Source organism: Panulirus ornatus, chromosome 16 (genome assembly GCF_036320965.1).
Source record: "Panulirus ornatus isolate Po-2019 chromosome 16, ASM3632096v1, whole genome shotgun sequence".
Lineage (NCBI taxonomy): Eukaryota > Metazoa > Arthropoda > Malacostraca > Decapoda > Palinuridae > Panulirus > Panulirus ornatus.
This window is the reverse complement of record NC_092239.1, coordinates 21,853,651-21,877,606: the sequence shown is the minus strand read 5'-3', so window position 1 is coordinate 21,877,606 and position 23,956 is coordinate 21,853,651. Positions and strand designations below refer to the sequence as shown.

Here is a 23,956-nt window from a genome sequence, read left to right as displayed (position 1 = left end):
TTGGTTAATGGAAGGAAAATATAATCTGTCAAGATGTAAGCATCCTTTCGTTTGCGTATAAGAAATATATGGATATGTAGACCGAAAATAAAGAATACTCTTATAGTTATTGATCTGAGATTTTTTTTATAATGAAAACATATTGCAACACATTGGTTTTTGTGTATTGTAGATGATATGACTCCCGTTTCCTTTTTTTTCCCGCTCTTAGCTCCTATCACAACGCTCTAATGAAAAATGGAAGAATGGACCACTTGCTACTCGGAAATGGTCTTATGAAAATCAAATACGTTAGTTTACTTAGAAACTACAAGATGCTCTTTCGACAGTAATACAGATATTCATGTATTTCTACACTGAACATAACATCATAGTTGTGTTAGATTAAGGACTATGATAAGGTGGGAAGATGAGTGCTTACATAACTCTTTCGATGAATCCTGTTTGGGACCAACAGTTATTGTCTTGTACTCTGTTCTCTTGTGTGATTATAGTACTATGTAAATGTAGGAATTACCTTATCTTGTTACTTTACTGAATGATGTGAACATCAACTGATTATCAAATGATACTGAACCACTTAGCTTCTACAAACATGACTTATATACATGTTAAGAAATGGCAGCCACTACATGTTTCCAGCTACTCAAATATCAACTATGGATTCATTTTCATTGTGTTCACCCATTTCGCCGCACCTGAATTTTGTTGATCTGGTACCCATCACTATTGCTTAAACGAGCCTCATAGCTTTTATATGAAACATTGCACAATATAACTTGTATATAATATTACTTGTAAATGATACTCAGCTTCCTAGGGTTCATGTAGAGTCTTTGTGTAGCGTCATTTACAAGATTATCCGTGACTGACTACAATGATAGAGATCACTTCATTCACTGTTCATAAGAAGCAATATCCATATGATCATTATGTGTCTCAGTAATTCAAGAAACCTTCAATCCCCTGTGAACGACGCAAGAGATTAAACATCCCTTTTCTCGCATAGTTGCTGAATATCTGAGGCAAGAGGTTCGTCTGAGCAACTAGGTGAAGGGTACTAAGTCTGGAAAATAATCTAATCATTTGACTCTGAGGATCAGCATCACTGAGCGGTAAACATACAAGATACCGCTAAGGGAGCATGAATCGTATCATGGATAAGGTAAGCTGCTCACAAGTGCATGCAAGAGAGTACAGAGAAGTTTGGTGTATTGTGCCAGTGAACTTAGAGGGCTGATAAAGAAGTAATCTTCGTCCGTGGCAGATCTACTATGGCACTTCACTGTGCACTAGAGTGAGATAGTATTTTAACAATAAAGCAGTTGCTCTACCACTGTACCGTACCAAAGATGATACCCTTCGTGATTTTCTATGTTAACAATGATGAAGTGATGGAACGAGGCAGATAATTCCTAGAGCACAGCAGTACAACCCCATCCCACGACCAGTACGATCCTGGACCATGATGGCGTGACGTTGCACCTGACCTTGAAGGGTCTGGTCACGCCAGGCATCACGCCGAGTGATTTTCAACTTCGTGCTGGAGAGGAAAACTAAGATTCTCTCAGGTGTCAAACCTTTTATAGACTAATGAATAGTTTTCTTCTCCAGATCACTTGACCCTTCATACGTAACCGACAACATCCAGATAGTCACATACTTCCAAGCTATCTGGCGTCTCTTTAAGACCGTTTCATTTTAAATGAATACTCATAAAAATCCTCAGCAGTTACGCTATAAAAGCACTGATTTCCTCCAGTCGTTTTGGCAGTGCTGTGAGTTAAGATGGTGACCAAGATCTTAATTTGAGGAGCATCAAGTACTGCTACTTTATACTCTATATCCCTGAAGGAAAATCATGAATGTCTACATTGGACATTGCATCTAAGAAGAATAATTTACTCTCTTTTCGATTCTATCTCTTAGTTTAACAATGGACTCAGATCCCTTGTTAAGAACAGACGGTGGCTGGTATATGTCAGGTGAACCATATGGTTGAGTTGCGCTGATGACGTGCATTGTAACAGGCAGGGGTCGTTGTGTTCTCCGTAATGACCATGAATGCTTTGTGTTCGAAGCGGCACATGTCAACAATGATCACGTGACAATACTGAAGATTTCGTTTCAAGCGATCGTCTGTTGTTCTTGATATTAACCCAGTTATTTAGCAATAGTTCATGGGATATTATGGCTTTGTGATAATTACTAAGATAACGTGCAACGTATATAGAAGAGGACGCTGACAATATCGTGGACTTGTAGTCCTTGTTTTCAAGAGAAGCGTTGATGGTGGCAGTGGTCACAGCGTTTGCAATGGCGATTGTTACCAAGTATGAAAATGTGATAAATACTTACATCAAATAACTATTTGTATAATGTCTCGATGACGAAACTTGTGCCAATTAGACTTTGTACTGAACTAATCTTATCAGTTGCACAAACAGTCACTTGCAAAATATTTGTGTTCATCACATAAATGTTTTGCTGTAATGACAGCACCAACTGACGTGGAGTAAGTGAGACAGATTCATTTCATAATGCGAAAGAAATGTTAAGAACCCCACACTGGCATGTATTTGATATAACTATAAGTTAGTGAGGAAAGATTGACCAAGAGGATATATGTGTCGGAGGTGAAGGGAACGAGGAGAAGAGGGAGACCAAATTGGAGGTGGAAAGATGGAGTGAAAAGGATTTTGTGTGATCGGGGCCTGAACATGCAGGAGGGTGAAAGGAGGGCAAGGAATAGAGTGAATTGGAGCGATGTGGTATACAGGGGTTGACGTGCTGTCAGTGGATTGAATCAGGGCATGTGGAGCGTCCGGGGTGGGCCGTGGAGGGCTGTGTGGGTATGTATATTTGCGTGTGTGGACGTGTGTATGTACATGTGTATGGGGGGGGGTTGGGCCATTTCTTTCGTCTGTTTCCTTGCGCTACCTCGCAAACGCGGGAGACAGCGACAAAGTATAAAAAAAAAAAAAAAAAAAAAAATATATATATATATATATATATATATATATATATATATATATATATATATATATATATATATATATATATATATATATATATATATAAGGTATAAGTTTGTTGAGTATTCCTGGTAAATTATATGGGAGGGTATTGATTGAGAGGGTGAAGGCATGTACAGAGCATCAGATTGGGGAAGAGCAGTGTGGTTTCAGAAGTGGTAGAGGATGTGTGGATCAGGTGTTTGCTTTGAAGAATGTATGTGAGAAATACTTAGAAAAGCAAATGGATTTGTATGTAGCATTTATGGATCTGGAGAAGGCATATGATAGAGTTGATAGAGATGCTCTGTGGAAGGTATTAAGAATATATGGTGTGGGAGGCAAGTTGTCAGAAGCAGTGAAAAGTTTTTATCGAGGATGTAAGGCATGTGTACGTGTAGGAAGAGAGGAAAGTGATTGGTTCTCAGTGAATGTAGGTTTGCGGCAGGGGTGTGTGATGTCTCCATGGTTGTTTAATTTGTTTATGGATGGGTTGTTAAGGAGGTGAATGCAAGAGTTTTGGAAAGAAGGGCAAGTATGAAGTCTGTTGGGGATGAGAGAGCTTGGGAAGCGAGTCAGTTGTTGTTCGCTGATGATACAGCGCTGGTGGCTGATTCATGTGAGAAACTGCAGAAGCTGGTGACTGAGTTTGGTAAAGTGTGTGAAAGAAGAAAGTTAAGAGTAAATGTGAATAAGAGCAAGGTTATTAGGTACAGTAGGGTTGAGGGTCAAGTCAATTGGGAGGTGAGTTTGAATGGAGAAAAACTGGAGGAAGTGAAGTGTTTTAGATATCTGGGAGTGGATCTGGCAGCGGATGGAAACATGGAAGCGGAAGTGGATCATAGGGTGGGGGAGGGGGCGAAAATTCTGGGAGCCTTGAAGAATGTGTGGAAGTCGAGAACACTATCTCGGAAAGCAAAAATGGGCATGTTTGAAGGAATAGTGGTTCCAACAATGTTGTATGGTTGCGAGGCGTGGACTATGGATAGAGTTGTGCGCAGGAGAATGGATGTGCTGGAAATGAGATGTTTGAGGACAATGTGTGGTGTGAGGTGGTTTGATCGAGTAAGTAACGTAAGGGTAAGAGAGATGTGTGGAAATAAAAAGAGCGTGGTTGAGAGAGCAGAAGAGGGTGTTTTGAAATGGTTTGGTCACATGGAGAGAATGAGTGAGGAAAGATTGACCAAGAGGATATATGTGTCGGAGGTGGAGGGAACGAGGAGAAGAGGGAGACCAAATTGGAGGTGGAAAGATGGAGTGAAAAAGATTTTGTGTGATCGGGGCCTGAACATGAGGAGGGTGAAAGGAGGGCAAGGAATAGAGTGAATTGGAGCGATGTGGTTATACCGGGGTTGACGTGCTGTCAGTGGATTGAATCAAGGCATGTGAAGCGTTGGGTAAACCATGGAAAGCTGTGTGGGTATGTATATTTGCGTGTGTGGACGAAATGTATATACATGTGTATGGGGGTGGGTTGGGCCATTTCTTTCGTGTTTCCTTGCGCTACCTCGCAAACGGGGGAGACAGCGGCAAAAAAAAAAAGAAAAAAAAAAATATATATATATATATATATATATATATATATATATATATATATATATATATATATATATTTTATATATATATATTTATATATATATATTTTAATATATAAATATATATATATATATTAAAATATAATATATTATATTATATATATTATATATATCATTTATTATTTTGCTTTGTCGTTGTCTCCCGCGTTAGCGGGGTAGGCAAGGAAACAGACGAAAGATTAGCCCAACCCACCCACATACACTGTATAAACATACACGTCCACACATGCACATATACATACCTATGCATCTCAAAGTATACATATATATACACACAGAGACATATACATATGTACACAGTACTTAATTCATACTGTCTGCCTTTATTCTTCCCATCGTCACCCCGCCACACATGAAATAACAACCCCCTCCCCCCCATGTGCGCGGGGTAGCTCTAGGAAAGACAACAAAGGCCACATTCGTTCACAAACAGTCTCTAACTGTCATGTAATAATGCACCAAAACCACAGCTCCCTTTCACATCCAGGCCCCCCACAACTTTCCATTTTACCCCAGACGCTTCACATACCCCGGCTCAATCTATTGACGCACGTCGACCCCGGGATACCACATGTTCCAATTACTCTATTCCTTGCACCCCCTTTCACCCTTCTGCTGCTTTGGCCCGATCACTCAAATCTTTTTTCACTCTATCTCTCCACCTCCAAATTTGGTCTCCCCCTTCTCCTTGTTCCTCCCCCTCCGACACATATATCCTCTTTTGTCAATCTTTTTCCCCACTCATTCTCGACATGTGACCAAACCATTTCAAAACACCTCTTCTGCTCTCTCAACCAACGCTTTATTACAACACATCTCTCTTACCCTTTTCATTACTTTTCGATCAAACCACCTCACACCACATATTGTCCTCAAACATTTCATTTCCAGCACATCCACCCTCCTCTGCACAACTCTATCTATAGCCCACGCCTCGCTACCATAAACATTGTTGGAACCCTTATTCCTTCAAACATACTCATGTTTGCTTTCCGAGATAACGTTCTCGACTTCCACACATTTTTCAACACTTCCAGAACTTTCGCCCCCTCCCCCACCCTATGATTCAAATTCCACTTCCATGGTTTCCACTCCCCAGATATCTAAAACACTTCACTTCCTCCAGTTTTTCCCCCTTCAAACTTACCTCCCAATTTCCTTGTCCCTCAAACCTGCTGTACGTAATAACCTTGCTCTTATTCACATTTACTCTCACTTTCTTCTTTCACACACTTTACCAAACTCAGTCACCAGCTTCTGCAGTTTCTCACATGAATCAGCCCCCAGCGCTGTATCATCAGCGAACAACAACTGCCTCATTTCCCAAGCTCTCTCATCCACAACAGACTTTCACACTTGCCACTCTTTCCCAAAACTCTTGCATTCCCTCCCTAACAACCCCACCATAAAAAAAATTAAAAACCACGGGTACATCACACACCCCTGCCGTAAACCTACGTTTACTGAGAAACCAGTCACTTTCCTCTTCCTACACGAACACATGCCTTACATCCTCGATAAAGACTTTTCACTGCTTCTAACAACTTGCCTCTCACACCATTATTCTCAATACCTTCCACAGTGTAACTCTCTCAACTCTATCAAAATCTTCTCCAGATCCATAAATGCTACATACAAATCCTTTGCTTTTCTAAGTATTTCAACATCCCATTCTTCAAAGCAGACACCTGATCCACACATCCTCTACCACTTCTGAAACCACCTCCCTTTTCCCCCAAATCTGAGGGTCGTACATCCTTCACCCTCTCACCCAACACCCCCCTTCAAATAATTTCCCGGGAAATACTCAACAAACTTATACCTCTGAAATTTTTGAGCACTCATTTTTTACCCCCTTTTTGCCTTTGTACAATGGCACTATGCAAGCTTTCCCGGGCCCAATCCTCTTGCACCTCACCATGAGTCATACTTTACATTAAAAAAACCTTCCCCAACCCATCAACAATACAGTCCCCCCCCCTTTTTTTGATGAATTCAAATGAAATTACCACCCAAAACCCCCGCTGCCTTGTCGAATTTCATCTTCCGGAAAGCTTTTATTTTCCCCCTTCCTGTTTACCAAATGATTCCCCCCCTTAAACCCCCCTATTTTTGTACACCACCTCGACAAAAACACTCCACATCTGCCACTCTATCATCAAAAAACATTCAACAAACCTTCAAAATACTCACTTAAACCCCTTTTCCCCAAACATCACCACTACTTGTTACCCAACGTCTCTTTAGCAAACTTAAACCTAAAATTTTCCCCATTTTTTCCCCTTGTTTTACGCACTCTTTTTACCTTTTTCCCAAAACATTTTTTTATTCTCCCAAAAAATTTTAAATTTATACCCCCCTCCCCCCAAACCCTCTCATTTGCCCTCTTTTCCTCCCCCCTGCCCCTTTTCCTTGCCCGCCTTTCTTTTATACACCCCCCCACTCTTTTGCATTATTTCCCAGCAAAAATTGCCCAAATGTGTCTGTCTTCTCTTTCACTAATAACTTACTTCTTCATCCCACCACTCACTACTCTTTCTAATCTGCCCACCTCCCACGCTTCTAAATCCCACAAGCATTTTTTTGGGGCGCAACCCAAAAAAACTGCTTCCCTAAAAACACCCCATTCCCCCCCCACCCCCTTACGTCCTTTGTTCCATTTTTTTTCCTTTATTTTACCAGTCCCCCTCCGGGAAATTTAATTCCCTCACAAAAAGTCCCTTCCCAATCCATTTACTCTCACCACTGTCCCCTTCCCCCCCCAACAATTTTCCTTCTTTTTTGAAAACCTTTACAAATCTTCACCTTTTGCCTCCCCCAAGATAATGATCAGACATCCCCCCAGTTGCACCTTTTCAGCACATTAACATCGAAAAATCTCGCTTTTCCCCCGCGCCTATCAATAAACACGTAAACCAAAAAACGCTCTCTGGTCATCTCTCCTACTTACATACGTATACTTATGTAAACTCTCTTTTTAAACCAGGTATTCCCAATCACCCTCCTTTTTTCCCCGCACATATATCCACAAGCTCTTCACCATTTCCATTTCCATTTCCACCCATCACTATAAACCTGGGGCTCGTTTCATGAAAAATACTAACACACTCACTCAGCTGCCCCCCAAAACACTTGCCTCTCATGATCTTTCTTCTCCCTGCCCAGATGCATAAGCACCAAAAAATCACCCCTCTCCTTCCCTCCACTTTCATTTTACTCATACAATCAAGGGGTTTTTCTTTCCCCAAAACCTTTTCACAACTCCCCCAACTCCTGTTTCAGGAGTAGTGCTACTTTCCCCCTTTCTCTTGTCCCTCACCCAACCCCGGGCTTTAAATCCCAAGGGCAAAATTTCCCAAAAAACCCCTCCCCCTTTTCCCTTTAGCTTGTTTCCCCTCAGAGCCAAAAATCCCCGGTTCCTTTTTTCCCCAAACATACTACCTATCTCTCCTTTTTTCTCATCTTGGGGTTTCATCCCCACACATTTGACACCCCAATCTGAGCCTTCGAGGAGGATGAGCACTCCCCGCTCGAGGAGGATGAGCACTCACCGCGTGACCCTTCTTCTGTTTTCCCCTTTTAGGAAAAAAAATACGAGTGAAAAAAGCCCCCGTATCGTTTTAAAAGTCTCATGACAACCAAAGAGTAATGAAAAAAATACTTCCACAATTACGCAAAAGACAAAGACAAAAGACAACGAAAAAGAAGACAGACAGACAGACAGACAGACAGACCAGAAAAACACACACACACACACACACACACACAACACACACCCCACACAACACACAGGGCCCCACACATACTAAAAAGGGAGGGAAACGGGGGCTGGAAAATTTTCCCTCCCCCTTTTTTCCCCTTTTTTAACCCCTTTTCCCCAAAAGGAAAAAGCCGAGTTTGGGGGCCCAAAAAAAGGAAAATTTCGCCAGGAAATTAGGTTTCTTTAACCGCTTAAACCCCCCACTAACGCGGGAAAAGGCGAAAATTTCCAGCGGGGTTTGGGTGGTGGGTTTCGTGGGATTATCAAAAAAGCGGGTACTCGTTGTTTACTGGTTGGGAAGATATTTAATTTTATTATGACTCATGGTGAGGTGCCTGAGGATTGGCGGAAGCATGCAAGGGGCCACGTACAAAAGCAAAGGGATAAGAGGAGTGCTCAAAATTAAAAGAGGGATAATCGTTGGTATTTTCCCGGGAAAAATTTTATGGGGGGTATTGATTGAGAGGGTGAAGGCATGTACAGAGCATCAGATTGGGGAAGAGCAGTGTGGTTTCAGAAGTGGTAGAGGATGTGTGGATCAGGTGTTTGCTTTGAAGAATGTATGTGAGAAATACTTAGAAAAGCAAATGGATTTGTATGTAGCATTTATGGATCTGGAGAAGGCATATGATAGAGTTGATAGAGATGCTCTGTGGAAGGTATTAAGAATATATGGTGTGGGAGGCAAGTTGTCAGAAGCAGTGAAAAGTTTTTATCGAGGATGTAAGGCATGTGTACGTGTAGGAAGAGAGGAAAGTGATTGGTTCTCAGTGAATGTAGGTTTGCGGCAGGGGTGTGTGATGTCTCCATGGTTGTTTAATTTGTTTATGGATGGGGTTGTTAAGGAGGTGAATGCAAGAGTTTTGGAAAGAAGGGCAGTATGAAGTCTGTTGGGGTGAGAGAGCTTGGGAAGCGAGTCAGTTGTTGTTCGCTGATGATACAGCGCTGGTGGCTGATTCATGTGAGAAACTGCAGAAGCTGGTGACTGAGTTTGGTAAAGTGTGTGAAAGAAGAAAGTTAAGAGTAAATGTGAATAAGAGCAAGGTTATTAGGTACAGTAGGGTTGAGGGTCAAGTCAATTGGGAGGTGAGTTTGAATGGAGAAAAACTGGAGGAAGTGAAGTGTTTTAGATATCTGGGAGTGGATCTGGCAGCGGATGGAAACATGGAAGCGGAAGTGGATCATAGGGTGGGGGAGGGGGCGAAAATTCTGGGAGCCTTGAAGAATGTGTGGAAGTCGAGAACACTATCTCGGAAAGCAAAAATGGGCATGTTTGAAGGAATAGTGGTTCCAACAATGTTGTATGGTTGCGAGGCGTGGACTATGGATAGAGTTGTGCGCAGGAGAATGGATGTGCTGGAAATGAGATGTTTGAGGACAATGTGTGGTGTGAGGTGGTTTGATCGAGTAAGTAACGTAAGGGTAAGAGAGATGTGTGGAAATAAAAAGAGCGTGGTTGAGAGAGCAGAAGAGGGTGTTTTGAAATGGTTTGGTCACATGGAGAGAATGAGTGAGGAAAGATTGACCAAGAGGATATATGTGTCGGAGGTGGAGGGAACGAGGAGAAGAGGGAGACCAAATTGGAGGTGGAAAGATGGAGTGAAAAAGATTTTGTGTGATCGGGGCCTGAACATGTAGGAGGGTGAAAGGAGGGCAAGGAATAGAGTGAATTGGAGCGATGTGGTATACCGGGGTTGACGTGCTGTCAGTGGATTGAATCAAGGCATGTGAAGCGTCTGGGGTAAACCATGGAAAGCTGTGTAGGTATGTATATTTGCGTGTGTGGACGTATGTATATACATGTGTATGGGGGTGGGTTGGGCCATTTCTTTCGTGTTTCCTTGCGCTACCTCGCAAACGCGGGAGACAGCGGCAAAAAAAAAAAAGAAAAAAAAAAATATATATATATATATATATATATATATATATATATATATATATATATATATATATATATATATATATATATATATATATATATATATATATATATATATATATATATATATATATATATATATATATATATATATATATATCATTATCATTTATTATTTTGCTTTGTCGTTGTCTCCCGCGTTAGCGGGGTAGCGCAAGGAAACAGACGAAAGATTAGCCAAACCCACCCACATTCACATGTATAAACATACACGTCCACACATGCACATATACATACCTATGCATCTCAAAGTATACATATATATACACACAGAGACATATACATATGTACACATGTACTATAATTCATACTGTCTGCCTTTATTCATTCCCATCGTCACCCCGCCACACATGAAATAACAACCCCCTCCCCCGCATGTGCGCGAGGTAGCTCTAGGAAAAGACAACAAAGGCCACATTCGTTCACAAACAGTCTCTAACTGTCATGTAATACTGCACCAAAACCACAGCTCCCTTTCCACATCCAGGCCCCACAGAACTTTCCATTTTACCCCAGACGCTTCACATACCCTGGCTCAATCTATTGACAGCACGTCGACCCCGGTATACCACATCGTTCCAATTCACTCTATTCCTTGCACGCCTTTCACCCTTCTGCATGCTCAGGCCCCGATCACTCAAAATCTTTTTCACTCTATCTCTCCACCTCCAATTAGGTCTCCCACTTCTCCTTGTTCCCTCCACTTCTGACACATATATCCTCTTTGTCAATCTTTCCTCACTCATTCTCTCCATGTGACCAAACCATTTCAAAACACCCTCTTCTGCTCTCTCAACCACACTCTTTTATTGCAACACATCTCTCTTACCTTTACATTACTTACTCGATCAAACCACCTCACACCACATATTGTCCTCAAACATTTCATTTCCAGCACATCCACCCTCCTCTGCACAACTCTATCTATAGCCCACGCCTCGCTACCATACAACATTGTTGGAACCATTATTCCTTCAAACATACTCATATTTGCTTTCCGAGATAACGTTCTCGACTTCCAAACATTTTTCAACACTTCCAGAACTTTCGCCCCCTCCCCCACCCTATGATTCACTTCCATTTCCATGGCTCCACTCCCAGATATCTAAAACACTTCACTTCCTCCAGTTTTTCTCCATTCAAACTTACCTCCCAATTGCCTTGTCCCTCAAACCTGCTGTACGTAATAACCTTGCTCTTATTCACATTTACTCTCAGCTTTCTTCTTTCACACACTTTACCAAACTCAGTCACCAGCTTCTGCAGTTTCTCACATGAATCAGCCACCAGCGCTATATCATCAGCGAGCAACAACTGACTCACTTCCCAAGCTCTCTCATCCACAACAGACTGCACACTTGCCACTCTTTCCAAAACTCTTGCATTCGCCTCCCTAACAACCCCATCCATAAACAAATTAAACAACCATGGGTACATCACACACCCCTGCCGTAAACCTACGTTCACTGAGAGCCAATCACTTTCTCTCTTCCTACACGAACACATGCCTTACATCCTCGATAAAGACTTTTCCCTGCTTCTAACAACTTGCCTCTTACACCATATATTCTCAATACCTTCCACAGTGTATCTCTATCAACTCTATCATATATCTTCTCCAGATCCATAAATGCTACATACAAATCCCTTTGCTTTTCTAAGTATTTCTAACATACATTCTTCAAAGCAGACACCTGATCCACACATCCTCTACCACTTATGAAACCACACTGCTCTTCCCCAATCTGATGCTCTGTACATGCCTTCACCCTCTCATCAACACCCTCCCATATAATTTCCCAGGAATACTCAACAAACTTATACCTCTGTAATTTGAGCACTCACTCTTATCCCTTTGCCTTTGTACAATGGCACTATGCAAGCATTCCGCCAATCCTCTTGCACCTCACCATGAGTCATACATACATTGAATAACCTTACCAACCAGTCAACAATACAGTCACCCCCTTTTTTGATGAATTCCACTGCAATGCCATCCAAACCCGCTGCCTTGCCGAATTTCATCTTCCGGAAAGCTTTTACTTCCTCTTCTCTGTTTACCAAATCATTCTCCCTAACCCTCTCACTTTGTACACCACCTCGACCAAAACACTCCACATCTGCCACTCTATCATCAAACACATTCAACAAACCTTCAAAATACTCACTTCATCTCCTTCTCACAACATCACTACTTGTTATCACGTCTCATTAGCAACCTTCACTGAAGTTCCCATTTGTTCCCTTGTTTTACGCACTCTATTTACCTCCTTCCAAAACATCTTTTTATTCTCCTCAAAATTTAATGATACTCTCTCACCCCAACTCTCATTTGCGCTCTTTTCCTCCTCCTGCACCTTTCTCTTGACCTCCTGCCTCTTTCTTTTATACATCTCCCACTCATTTGCATTATTTCCCAGCAAAAATTGCTCAAATGTGTCTGTCTTCTCTTTCACTAATAATCTTACTTCTTCATCCCACCACTCACTACTCTTTCTAATCTGCCCACCTCCCACGCTTCTCATGCCACAAGCATCTTTTGCGCAAGCCATTACTGCTTCCTAAATACATCCCATTCCTCCCCCACTCCCCTTACGTCCTTTGTTCTCACCTTTTTCCATTATGTACTCAGTCTCTCCTGGTACTTCCTCACACAAGTCTCCTTCCCAATCTCATTTACTCTCACCACTGTCTTCACCCCAACATTCTCTCTTCTTTTCTGAAAACCTTTACAAATCTTCACCTTCGCCTCCACAAGATAATGATCAGACATCCCTCCAGTTGCACCTCTCAGCACATTAACATCGAAAAGTCTCGCTTTCGCGCGCCTATCAATAAACACGTAATCCAATAACGCTCTCTGGTCATCTCTCCTACTTACATACGTATACTTATGTATATCTCTCTTTTTAAACCAGGTATTCCCAATCACCAGTCCTTTTTCAGCACATATATCTACAAGCTCTTCACCATTTCCATTACTCACCTTTGCACCCATCACTATATCCCGGTCTCGTGCATGAAAACTACTAACACACTCACTCAGCTGCTTCCAAAACACTTGCCTCTCATGATCTTTCTTCTCATGCTCAGATGCATATGCACCAATAATCACCCATCTCTCTCCATCCACTTTCAGTTTTACCCATATCAATCTAGAGTTTACTTTCCTACACTCTATCACATACTCCCACAACTCCTGTTTCAGGAGTAGTGCTACTCCTTCCCTTGCTCTTGTCCTCTCACTAACCCCTGACTTTACTCCCAAGTTTACTTTCCTACACTCTATCACATACTCCCACAACTCCTGTTTCAGGAGTAGTGCTACTCCTTCCCTTGCTCTTGTCCTCTCACTAACCCCTGACTTTACTCCCAAGACATTCCCAAACCACTCTTCCCCTTTACCCTTGAGCTTCGTTTCACTCAGAGCCATAACATCCATGTTCCTTTCCTCAAACATACTACCTATCTCTCCTTTTTTCACATCTTGGTTACATCCACACACATTTAGACACCACAATCTGAGCCTTCGAGGAGGATGAGCACTCCCCGCTCGAGGAGGATGAGCACTCACCGCGTGACTCCTTCTTCTGTTTCCCCTTTTAGGAAGTTAAAATACGAGTGAAATGCACTGTATCGTTAAGAGTCTCATGACAACCAAAGAGTAATGCATGAGTACTTCCACAATTACGCACAGACGCAGACACAGACACGAACAGACAGACAGACAGACAGACAGACAGACAGACAGACACACACACACACACACACACACACACACACACACACACACACACACACACACACACACACACACACAACACACAGACACACACATACTAAAAAGGGAGGAAGCGGGGGCTGGAAATCCTCCCTTTCCGTTTTTTGCTTTTCCAAAAGAAGGAGCAGAGAAGGGCGCCAAGTTAGGATACTTCTTCTAGGCTCAGTCCTATGTTCTTAACGCTACCGCACTAACGCGGGAAATGGCGAATATGCAAGGCAGCGGGTTTGGATGGTGTTGCAGTGGTATTTATCAAAAAAGCGGGTGACTCTGTTGTTGACTGGTTGGTAAGGATATTTAATGTATGTATGACTCATGGTGAGGTGCCTGAGGATTGGCGGAATGCATGCATAGTGCCACTGTACAAAAGCAAAGGGGATAAGAGTGAGTGCTCAAATTACAGAGGTATAAGTCTGTTGGGTATTCCTGGGAAATTATATGGGAGGATATTGATTGAGAGGGTGAAAGCATATACATAGCACCAGATTGGGGATGAGCAGTGTGGTTTCATAAGAGGTAGAGGATGTGTGGATCAGGTGTTTGCTTTGAAGAATGTACGAGAGAAATACTTAGAGAAACAAATGGATTTGTATGTAGCATTCATGGATCTAGAGAAAGCATATGATAGAGATGATAGAGATGCTCTGTGGAAGGTATTAAGAGTATATGGTGTGGGAAGCAAGTTGCTAGAAACAGTGAAAAGTTTTTATCGAGGATGTAAGGCATGTGTACGAGTAGGAAGAGAGGAAAGTGATTGTTTCTCAGTGAATGTCGGTTATTAGGTACAGTAGGGTTAAGGGCCAACTCAATTGGGAGGTAAGATTGAATGGAGAAAACTGGAGGAAGTGAATTGTTTTAAATATCTGGGAGGGGATTTGGCAGCGGATGGAACCATGGAAGCGGAAGTGAATCACAAGGTGGGGGAGGGGGCGAAAGTTCTGGGAGCGTTGAGAAATGTGTGGAAGGCGAAAACATTATCTCGGAAAGCAAAAATGGGTATGTTTGAAGGAATAGTGGTTCCAACATTGTTATATGGTTGCGAGGCGTGACTATAGATAGAATTGTGCGGAGGAAGATGGATGTGCCGGAAATGAGATGTTTGAGGACAAATGAGGTGTGAGGTGGTTTGATCGAGTAAGTAATGAAAGGTTAAGAGAGATGTGCGGAAATAAAAGAGAGTGGTTGATAGCGCAGAAGAGGGTGTTTTGAAACGGTTTGGTCACATGGAGAGAATGAGTGAGGAAAGATTGACAAAGAGGATATATGTGTCAGAAGTAGAGGGAACGAGGAGAAATGGGAGACCAAATTGAAGATGGAAGGATGGAATGAAAAATATTTTAAGCGATTAGGGCCTGAACATGCAGGAGGGTGAAAGGCGTGCAAGGGTAAAGCGATGGAAAGTTTTGTGGGGCCTGGATGTGGAAAGGGAGGTGTGGTTTCGGTGCATTATACATGACAGCTAGAGACTGAGTGTGAATGAATGTGGTCTTTGTTGTTTCTCCCTAGCGCTACCTCGCGCGCGTGCGGGGGAGGGGGTGCCATTTCATGTGTGGAGGGATGGCGACGGGAATGGCTGAGGGCAGAAAGTATGAATATGTACATGTGTATACATGCATTTGTCTGTGTATGTATATGCATGTATACATTGAAATATATAGGTATGTATATGTGCGTGTGTAGGCGTGTATGTATATACAGGCGTATGTTGGTGGGTTGGGCCATTCTTTTGTCTGTTTCCTTGCGCTACTTCCCTAACGCAGGAGACAGCGACAAAGTATGATAAATAGAAAAATAGAATATATAATTCGTACATATTCGCCATTTTCCGCGCTAGCGAGGCAGCGTTAAGAATAGAAGACTGAACCTTACACCACATATTGTCCTAAAACATCTCATTTCCAACACATCCACCCTCCTCCGCACAACCCCTATCTATAGATCATGCTTCGCAACCATATCATTGTTGGAACCACTATCCCTTGAAACATATCAATTTTTGCTTTCCTAGATAATGTTCTCGCCTTCCACACATTCTTCAACCCTTCCAAAACCTTCGCTTCCTCCCCCACTCTGTGACACACTTCCGCTTACATGGTTCCAATAGCTGTTAAATCCACTTCAATATATCTAAAACACTTCTCCTCCTCCAGTTTTTCTCTATTCAAACTTACCTCCCAATTGACTTGTCTCTCAACCCTACTGTACCTATTAACCTTGCTTTTATTCACATTTACTCTCAGCTTTCTTCTTTCACACTCTTTACCAAACTCAATCACCAGCTTTTGCAGTTTCTTTCCCAAATCAGCCACCAGCTGTGTATTATCAGCGAACAACAACTGACTCACTTCCCAAGCCCTCTCTTCTACAACAGACTGCATACTTACCCCTCTCTTAAAAACTCTTGCATTCACCTCCCTAACAATCCCATCCATAAACAAATTAAACGGCCATGGAGACATCACGCACCCCTGCCGCAAACCGACATTCACTGGGAACCAATCACTTTCCTCTCTTCCTACTCGTACACATGCCCTGCATCTTCCATAAAAACTTTTCACTGCTTCTAGCAACTTGCATCCAACACCATATACTCTTAATACCTTCCACAGATCATCTCTATCAGCTCTATCATATGCCTTCTCCATATCCATAAGTGCTACATACAAATCCATTTGTTTATCTAAATATTTTTCAAATACATTCTTCAAGCAAACACCTGATCCACACATCCTCTACCACTTCTGAAACCACACTGCTCTTCCCCAATCTGATGGTCTGTACATGCCTTCACGCTCTCAATTAATACCCTCCCATATAATTTCCCAGGAATACTCAACAAACTTATACCTCTGTAACTTGAACACTCACCTTTATCCCCTTTGTCTTTGTACAATGGCACTATGCATGCATTCCGCCAATCCTCAGGTACCTCACCATGAGCCATACATACATGGAATATCCACACCAATCAGTCAACAAGTAAATACACTAGATGTTCTCAAGTATACAGGGATAAGTACCATGAATATTATCAAGTGTACAGGGAGAAGTAATGTGGATATTCTCAAGAGTAGGAAGGTAATCTGACATCGTCCCAACTTTCAATGAGTGCTTGTTAGTGAGGGTAGTGACACAACTATGATGGTTGGATTCTAAGTGATAAATAGTTCACAATTCATATATAAACTTACCTAATCTACGGGAAGATGATAGAAGACTTTAGTGAGGTGATGATAACATAATCTGGTCATGGCATTATATTCTATAATGACGGAAATAACCAGACAGTAGAACCCCCTATCTTGTGGCGCCTCTGCAACTCAAGCGGCTCTATTCTTCTTCTACAAAGGATTGATTACTCTACGGCTACTTGCAGAATCACTATAGATAAAAAGATCTGTATAAGATACCTCCTCCCATGTGTTAATAGGAAGAATATTGAAAGTAAAGTTGAGAGCTTCAGATGTGGCTTTAAAAGCGAGGTAGTCACTGCCCGTGCATTTCTTGATGATGGTTCCATTACGGGTCGTCACTTCCACCTCATCCCAGTATGGCGGCCACGGTAAGGCGGTCGTGTTCATCTTGGCTGCGTGGAAGCTGAAGTGAAGGAAAATTGTGTTATAACTGAGCAGGCGACGATAAGATTCCTTGTACCAAGTATGACATCAATGATGTTGTTATTTGATTTTCCTAACGTGAAGCTGAATGTTTAGCAGGAGTGACGCAGGCACGAGGTACCCAGTTAAAATGAATATACTCGGAACACACATTTCAAGGCACACACACACACACAAACTCCAGCTCAACAGTCGAGCGCCCGAAACACTCTGCAAGCACATCGCTAATTCTAAATAGTTATGATCAACCTAACTGAAAATGATTTTATTGTCCTACATTGCCAGTGTCACAGTTTGAATATCTTAGAGTTATGGAGGAAGAAGTGCAATTCATGTGATCTATGATGAGCAACTGAAATGTAATATCAGGAAATATGTTTATTTAAACACACATTTGAAACTTCCTCTCATCTTTTTCAAGAATGTGTCGAGCAGCATTACTCCAAGTATTGTGCATGGTATCAGTGTACACCAACTAGTTTCGAGAAAAATGAAAAACCCATAGAAATTCTTCCCTTTAGCTCGGGTTGACCAAAAGTTATCTCAAATAATGAAAGTTATAATATAGTTTTTACAGATATACTGATGTATACAGCCATACATATCATTTCTTATAACAGTAATACTTCACATATTCAGGGCGAAGAAATCATATGTTACGGACTGAAAATCTAACTAGTACATCTAAACAACCCGTACTTCGGATATTTTTCTGGGAAGAGCGAGATGCCAGTCAGAACACCGCCCCTCTTTGACGACCAGATGGCGACCTTCACCACCTGTGCTCCACCTGGGCTGTATGGTAGGTAGGTGTACAGGTTGTACCTTCAGGGGAGGTAAAAGTGGTACTGTACTAACAGTCATATCTGTCGTGTGCTTAACTTTTCGAAAATACGATTTTACCTTGAAAGGAACATTGATATCATCACATACAAAACCTTGAGTATTCCTGAGTAGATTATATTCTTACTCGTTGTCTGAGCGATAGCAATGAATTATATTGCTCAGACTATGTTAAACAGCAAAAATGAATCGTGTGACTTCATATATTAATATCAGTAACACATTATCTTAAAACATAATTAAACATAGATCAAAGTGAATAGATAAGGAACTGCAACATGTAACGCAGTTTAGATTATCTTTGAGTGATCAAGAACGTTTTCATTTTTACAGTGTTCTTTTTTCTCATTGGAAAAAAAATCTTAAAAGGACATGATTCCGAAAGCTGTTTCACACCGTTTACTGAACTTACCAGTAACTGAACTGACAAGGACTTCTCCCTCCAAACATGAGTCGCTGACAGTTTTTATGAGACCAGATTATCTCATATTTGAAACTATTTGTGATAAATAGTTGTTCAATATTGTAATTAAAATGTGTCTCAGGGTTTATAAAAAACAATGCTGAACTGTATATCTGAGGGTCAGCGGCTTTTCTTTTAAAATGAGAAAGATTACGTTCAGTTCAAGTATATATATTACCTGAGGCTAGACGGTGTGTCCTCTAGGTTGAGGAAGATGGTGTTCATCATGGAGAAGGTCCAGTGGGCGGGCAGGAGGGCGTGGAGCTGTGGGAGGGTGAGACTGGTGACCACCAGCAACCTGGTAGCCCACACAAGGAGGCGGCCCTTGAGGGAGGACTCGGCGAAGGTGGTGAGGAAGGCCGTGTCGTGGCTCACCACCACCACACTCACGCACCACGACCTCAACCGCACCTGAACAGAGAGCCAGACATATACTCTAAGCTGCTTGATTTTCTACATAAATACATAGTTGTATTACGTACGAAAAATTGGTCTCATACGAAGTGTGGAATGGATCCCTCCCGGCTCAGCAGTCATCTGAGAGCAATTTTCCCACCCTAACAATACCGAAGATATAATGAGTGGAAAAGCTATAGCAGAGATCTGTGTGGAGCTGAAATGCAAATATTTTCTTTTTTTTTCTCTCTCAGAATGCATATAACTGATTTGGTCTCTACACTGTCATAGACAGACAGGAAAGAGGTATGGAGGTAACGCCATACACGTATAAAATCTTAGAATTTTGTAAATGATAAATTAGAAATTTTGACAAGATAGTCTTGGCTTTAAATGAGCTGGTGGGAATAGTGGTCATCGTGCATTACTGGTTATGCATAAATTGACAAGCGTGCAACGGAGTTATTCGTTTTGAAGGAGCTGAGAGACAGCAGGTGGAATGCCTGATCATTTCTTGGTGGGGTCAAGTGTGAAATTATGTGGCAGCTTTAGGAAACGAGGATGGGACGGTTGTGAGACAGTGGTCTGGGTAAGTGACCTTCAGAGAGACTGAGTGGAGAGTGGCACAAGGTTCGAGAATAATATATATCTTATATATACACATGCCACATACCAAACACCTCATCAGTATATGTAAGCACTGCCTCCTTAAATGGTAGGTGAGGATATAGGAAAAAGTCTGTGAGTGGTGGAATAGGAAAGCTGAGCTGCAGCTGGAAGAAAAAGAGAACTGTATAAATGATATCTGGAGAGAAGGAATGCGAGTGATTACGAGGTAAACAGGAGAAAGCGGTAGGTTGTTAAATGAAAGTATCAAGAGCCGTAAAAGAGGGCAAATAAGAGAAGTGAGCGAGTATCAGTGACCTTTTGGAAAAATATGGAACTTTTGGAGGGAGGTGAACAGGAAAGAATAAGAGAACAGATGGAAACTACAATGAGGGGATGCGGGTATGATAAGCACGAACAGGCAAATAAGAGGTTGAAAAGAGGGAATAAGTATTTCTGAAGGACTATTGAATGGGTAAGATGACACGGTGGCGGATGTCGTGTCTTTGGGATGAGAAAGTATGCGGAGTGAGAAAGACGTAGTATATGATTGAATGAAAGCCTTGCGTAGGAACAGATGTGCTTAAGTGGCAGGAGTGGATGGGATGCGGTTGAAATTTTCGAAAAACAGGGAACATTGTTGTTCAATGTTGAATAATCTTTTTAGCGTATTCATATCCCCTGAGCATTGTCACAAAGCAGGTACATCGTCTTTGTACAAAGGAGAATGGATGAAAGTGAATGATCTGATTATAGAGGTATTGGTTCATTAAGTTTACCTTGTTAGGTGTATGGTACCTTGGTATTCGAGAGGATGGTGACACACACACACACACACACACACACACACACACACACACACCACAATATTAAGGAGGGTCAGTGTGGTTTTAGGAGTGGTAGTGGATGTGTGGATCAGGCTTTGAAGAATTTCTGTGAGCATTGCTTAGTTAAACAGCGGGATTTGTATATGGCTCATATAGTCCTGAGTAAAGTGTATGATAGGTCTGACAGACGTTTCGTGAACAGTGTTAGGGATATGAGGTGAGAAAGGAAAGCTATTATATCAGTTGGATGTTTGTACCTGCAGAGTGAGGTGAGAATGGGAGTAGGAAGAGGTGAGGATGGGCCTGCGTTAAGAGTGTGTGATGCTACTATGGCTTTTTGAATTATCAATGGGAGGGATGGTGAGGGAGCTAAATAAGAGGCTCTTTGGTCGTAAGATGCGCCTAGAGAATGTTGTTGGAGGGGAGGGCTAGGAAGGAGGTCGGTTGCTGTTCAGATGACAAAGTTCTGTTGACAGCTTCGAGAGAGAGATTTCAAAACTCGTGTTTAAGTTTGGGAAAATATATGAAAGGAGGAAGTTGAGAATTAACGTAAACAAGAATAAGATAATGAGATATAGCAGGGGAACAAGACAAGTGTGAGTTTAGATGAGGAGCTGAAGGAAATAAAGTGTTTTAGTTTTCTGTGAGTGGAACGTGGCTGGAGCCATGGTGGCTGATGGGAGGATGGGAGATGAGGCTAATGCTTTGGGTGTATTGAGAGGTGTATGCTAGGGTAACGGCGGGTTTGTCTGAAGGTATAGTTTTTCTGACAGTGTTGTATTGATGTAATTTTTAGGCTCTGAGCACAAAAGAACAGGAGAAGGTGGACGTGCTGGACATGTAGCACTTAGGGACAAAATGTGGTGTGAGGAGGGTTGGTGTTGTAAGAAATGACAATGTAAGATTGAGATGCATTAGTAAGTATAATCTGATTTAGATAGCTTACTAGGGTGTCTTAAAATGGTTCAGACATATGGAAAGGATGGGTGAATATTGACTAAGAGGTTCTAAATGTCAGAAATGGACAAAGTAAGGGGGAGAAGGAGACCGAAGAGGCGTACAAGAGACTTTGAGGTTTCGTGGCATGAACATCCAAGAAGGTGAGAGACGTGCATGGGATAGAATAAATTGCTTCGATGTACTATGTGGGGTAGACTTGCCCCAAGTGGGCTGAACCAAGGCGTGTGAATCCTTCCTTCCTGCAGTTTTGTTTTTTCCAAAGAAGGAACAGAGAATGAAGTCAAGCAAGGATATTTTCATCTGAGGTCATTCGTCTGATACTGACGCTACCTCGCTTACACGGGAATTGGCGAACAAGTATGAAATAAGAAATAGGTATTTTCATTACTATTGATATAATTACTATCATTATCAATATCATTGTCACTGATTTCAATTATCATTCTTATCATTACTTTCCTCAGCAGTGTCTTGATTTCGACTAACCCACCTAAGATGCCACTTGAAAAACCCGCTTTCTTCACACACATCGTGACCCACCTGCCGAGCCTGGCCGATCAGTCGGGGCAGCACTGCCAGCGTCTCATTTGCCTCCAGAGTGTCTGTCATCATGATGAACATCGACGTCCCCCAGGGGGAAGCCCTCTCGTTGCTCACCGCCTGAGAAATGGTTCAACGTCCATTGATTAATCTGGAACACCTACACTGGGCCTTTGAGAATGAAAGAAAAAAAAAGAACAACAACGAAACTATTAATTCAAATGGGTGTCTTTGTGCAGCCATCCCTCCATTGTTTGAACCCTCAGGTTGCATTTCCAAATATGATTAGTTCTTTTAGATATATGAGAGCATTTTGGAATGGTCTGTGCTCGACTGAGGCAACTATAATTAGTCATAATTATCTTGCTTTAACTGTGTCTATGAAAGCATCATACTCGAAGATGACGAGTTTGTTTATCTTATGATTAATATTTTGTCCTTTTTCTAGCGTACAAGTAAGTACATATGGCTATTTCGTTACGAATTCATTCATTTCTATATTCTTTAACGTAGATTAATACCAGACAGACTGAGATTGCATCAGGAATTCATTTTCCTATATAGACAACTTCATACTGCGTCGACACACAGCAAATACTCTGTCTTAATCTGAGTTCATCAAAGATTTTCCACAAACGTTGAAACTAACTTGTTCTCTAAATGGATCAAGAAACTATTTTGTCACTATCACCGTATATGGAGGAGAAACAGGCTGGTCATGCTGGAACTCTGTCTTGCTCTTTCGGGTGGAAATTTGACTGATCCAAGGAGCAGATAATGACCAAGATAGATTTGCAGTGTTTGTAGTAAACACCCAGTCTCCCTGACAAAGCCTCTGGTGGTTAATAATGTCATGGTGTATGACTGGCCACCTATGAGCGGTACTGTACAATTGCTTGGTGCATATCGGGTGTTCATGCTACGCTGGGCTGAGGAAACACGAAAGAGATAAGTTCCACTGTTCACCAACTACCTGGTTTACCTAGAAAAGATGGCTTACTGCAGATCATTACTACCTGAGGAAAGACCACATCGTGTGTGTTTTACTCACCACAGACATTTCTCTTTCCTGTACACATCTAAGTGGAAATTTTTTGAAGGTATTCAAAGTGCTGCTTTATATGATTTTTGTGGTTTTCACTTGGGTAAAGATAGATGAATGGGTGGGGGTTTAGAAGATTCTAAATGTGCATCATTCCTTCCTAACCAAACACTCATGTTTTTGATCAGAGTGTATTAAGCATCCTAAAAGCAAAACTAGTTATCAACCCCTTAAACCGTCTGGAGACAAGAGTTACTGTTTAAGTTTGTTCCGAAGTAGAACTGGATCAGTATTGTTTTGCCATAAATTCCACACGATTCTTCATTCTAACTCTATTGATATAGTGGGAATTACAATATTCAAAGCATCCAGCGTTGATATTTACTGGGGGTTGCTGGAAAACTGACCTTTCTCCTCCACTGTCCACAGTGACACACTCTGAGAGTTCAGATGCGAAGGTTTGTGCTACTTAAGTCATAATCCGGCAACACATAGGTCTTGAGCATAGGTCATGAATAGTTTGGTTGTAATTGCCAAAGGTTGTTTGAATAATGGATATTATTTTCCACTATG

At 41.7% G+C, this 23,956-nt stretch overlaps 1 protein-coding gene across 1 annotated transcript in view; it reads right to left on the bottom strand.

Moving 5' to 3' along the window:
- The window catches only part of LOC139753910 (ionotropic receptor 93a-like), a 70,686-nt gene extending 47,285 nt beyond the window's left edge, over positions 1-23,401 (bottom strand). Inside the window, exons 1-5 of the mRNA XM_071670868.1 lie at positions 23,393-23,401; positions 22,342-22,461; positions 19,191-19,423; positions 18,406-18,531; positions 17,500-17,686 (exon numbers count right to left, since the gene is read on the bottom strand). Of these exons, the coding sequence (XP_071526969.1) occupies positions 17,500-17,686; positions 18,406-18,531; positions 19,191-19,423; positions 22,342-22,461; positions 23,393-23,401 (675 nt within the window). The remainder of the gene's footprint in view (positions 1-17,499; positions 17,687-18,405; positions 18,532-19,190; positions 19,424-22,341; positions 22,462-23,392) is intronic.
- Positions 23,402-23,956: the final 555 nt, after the last annotated feature.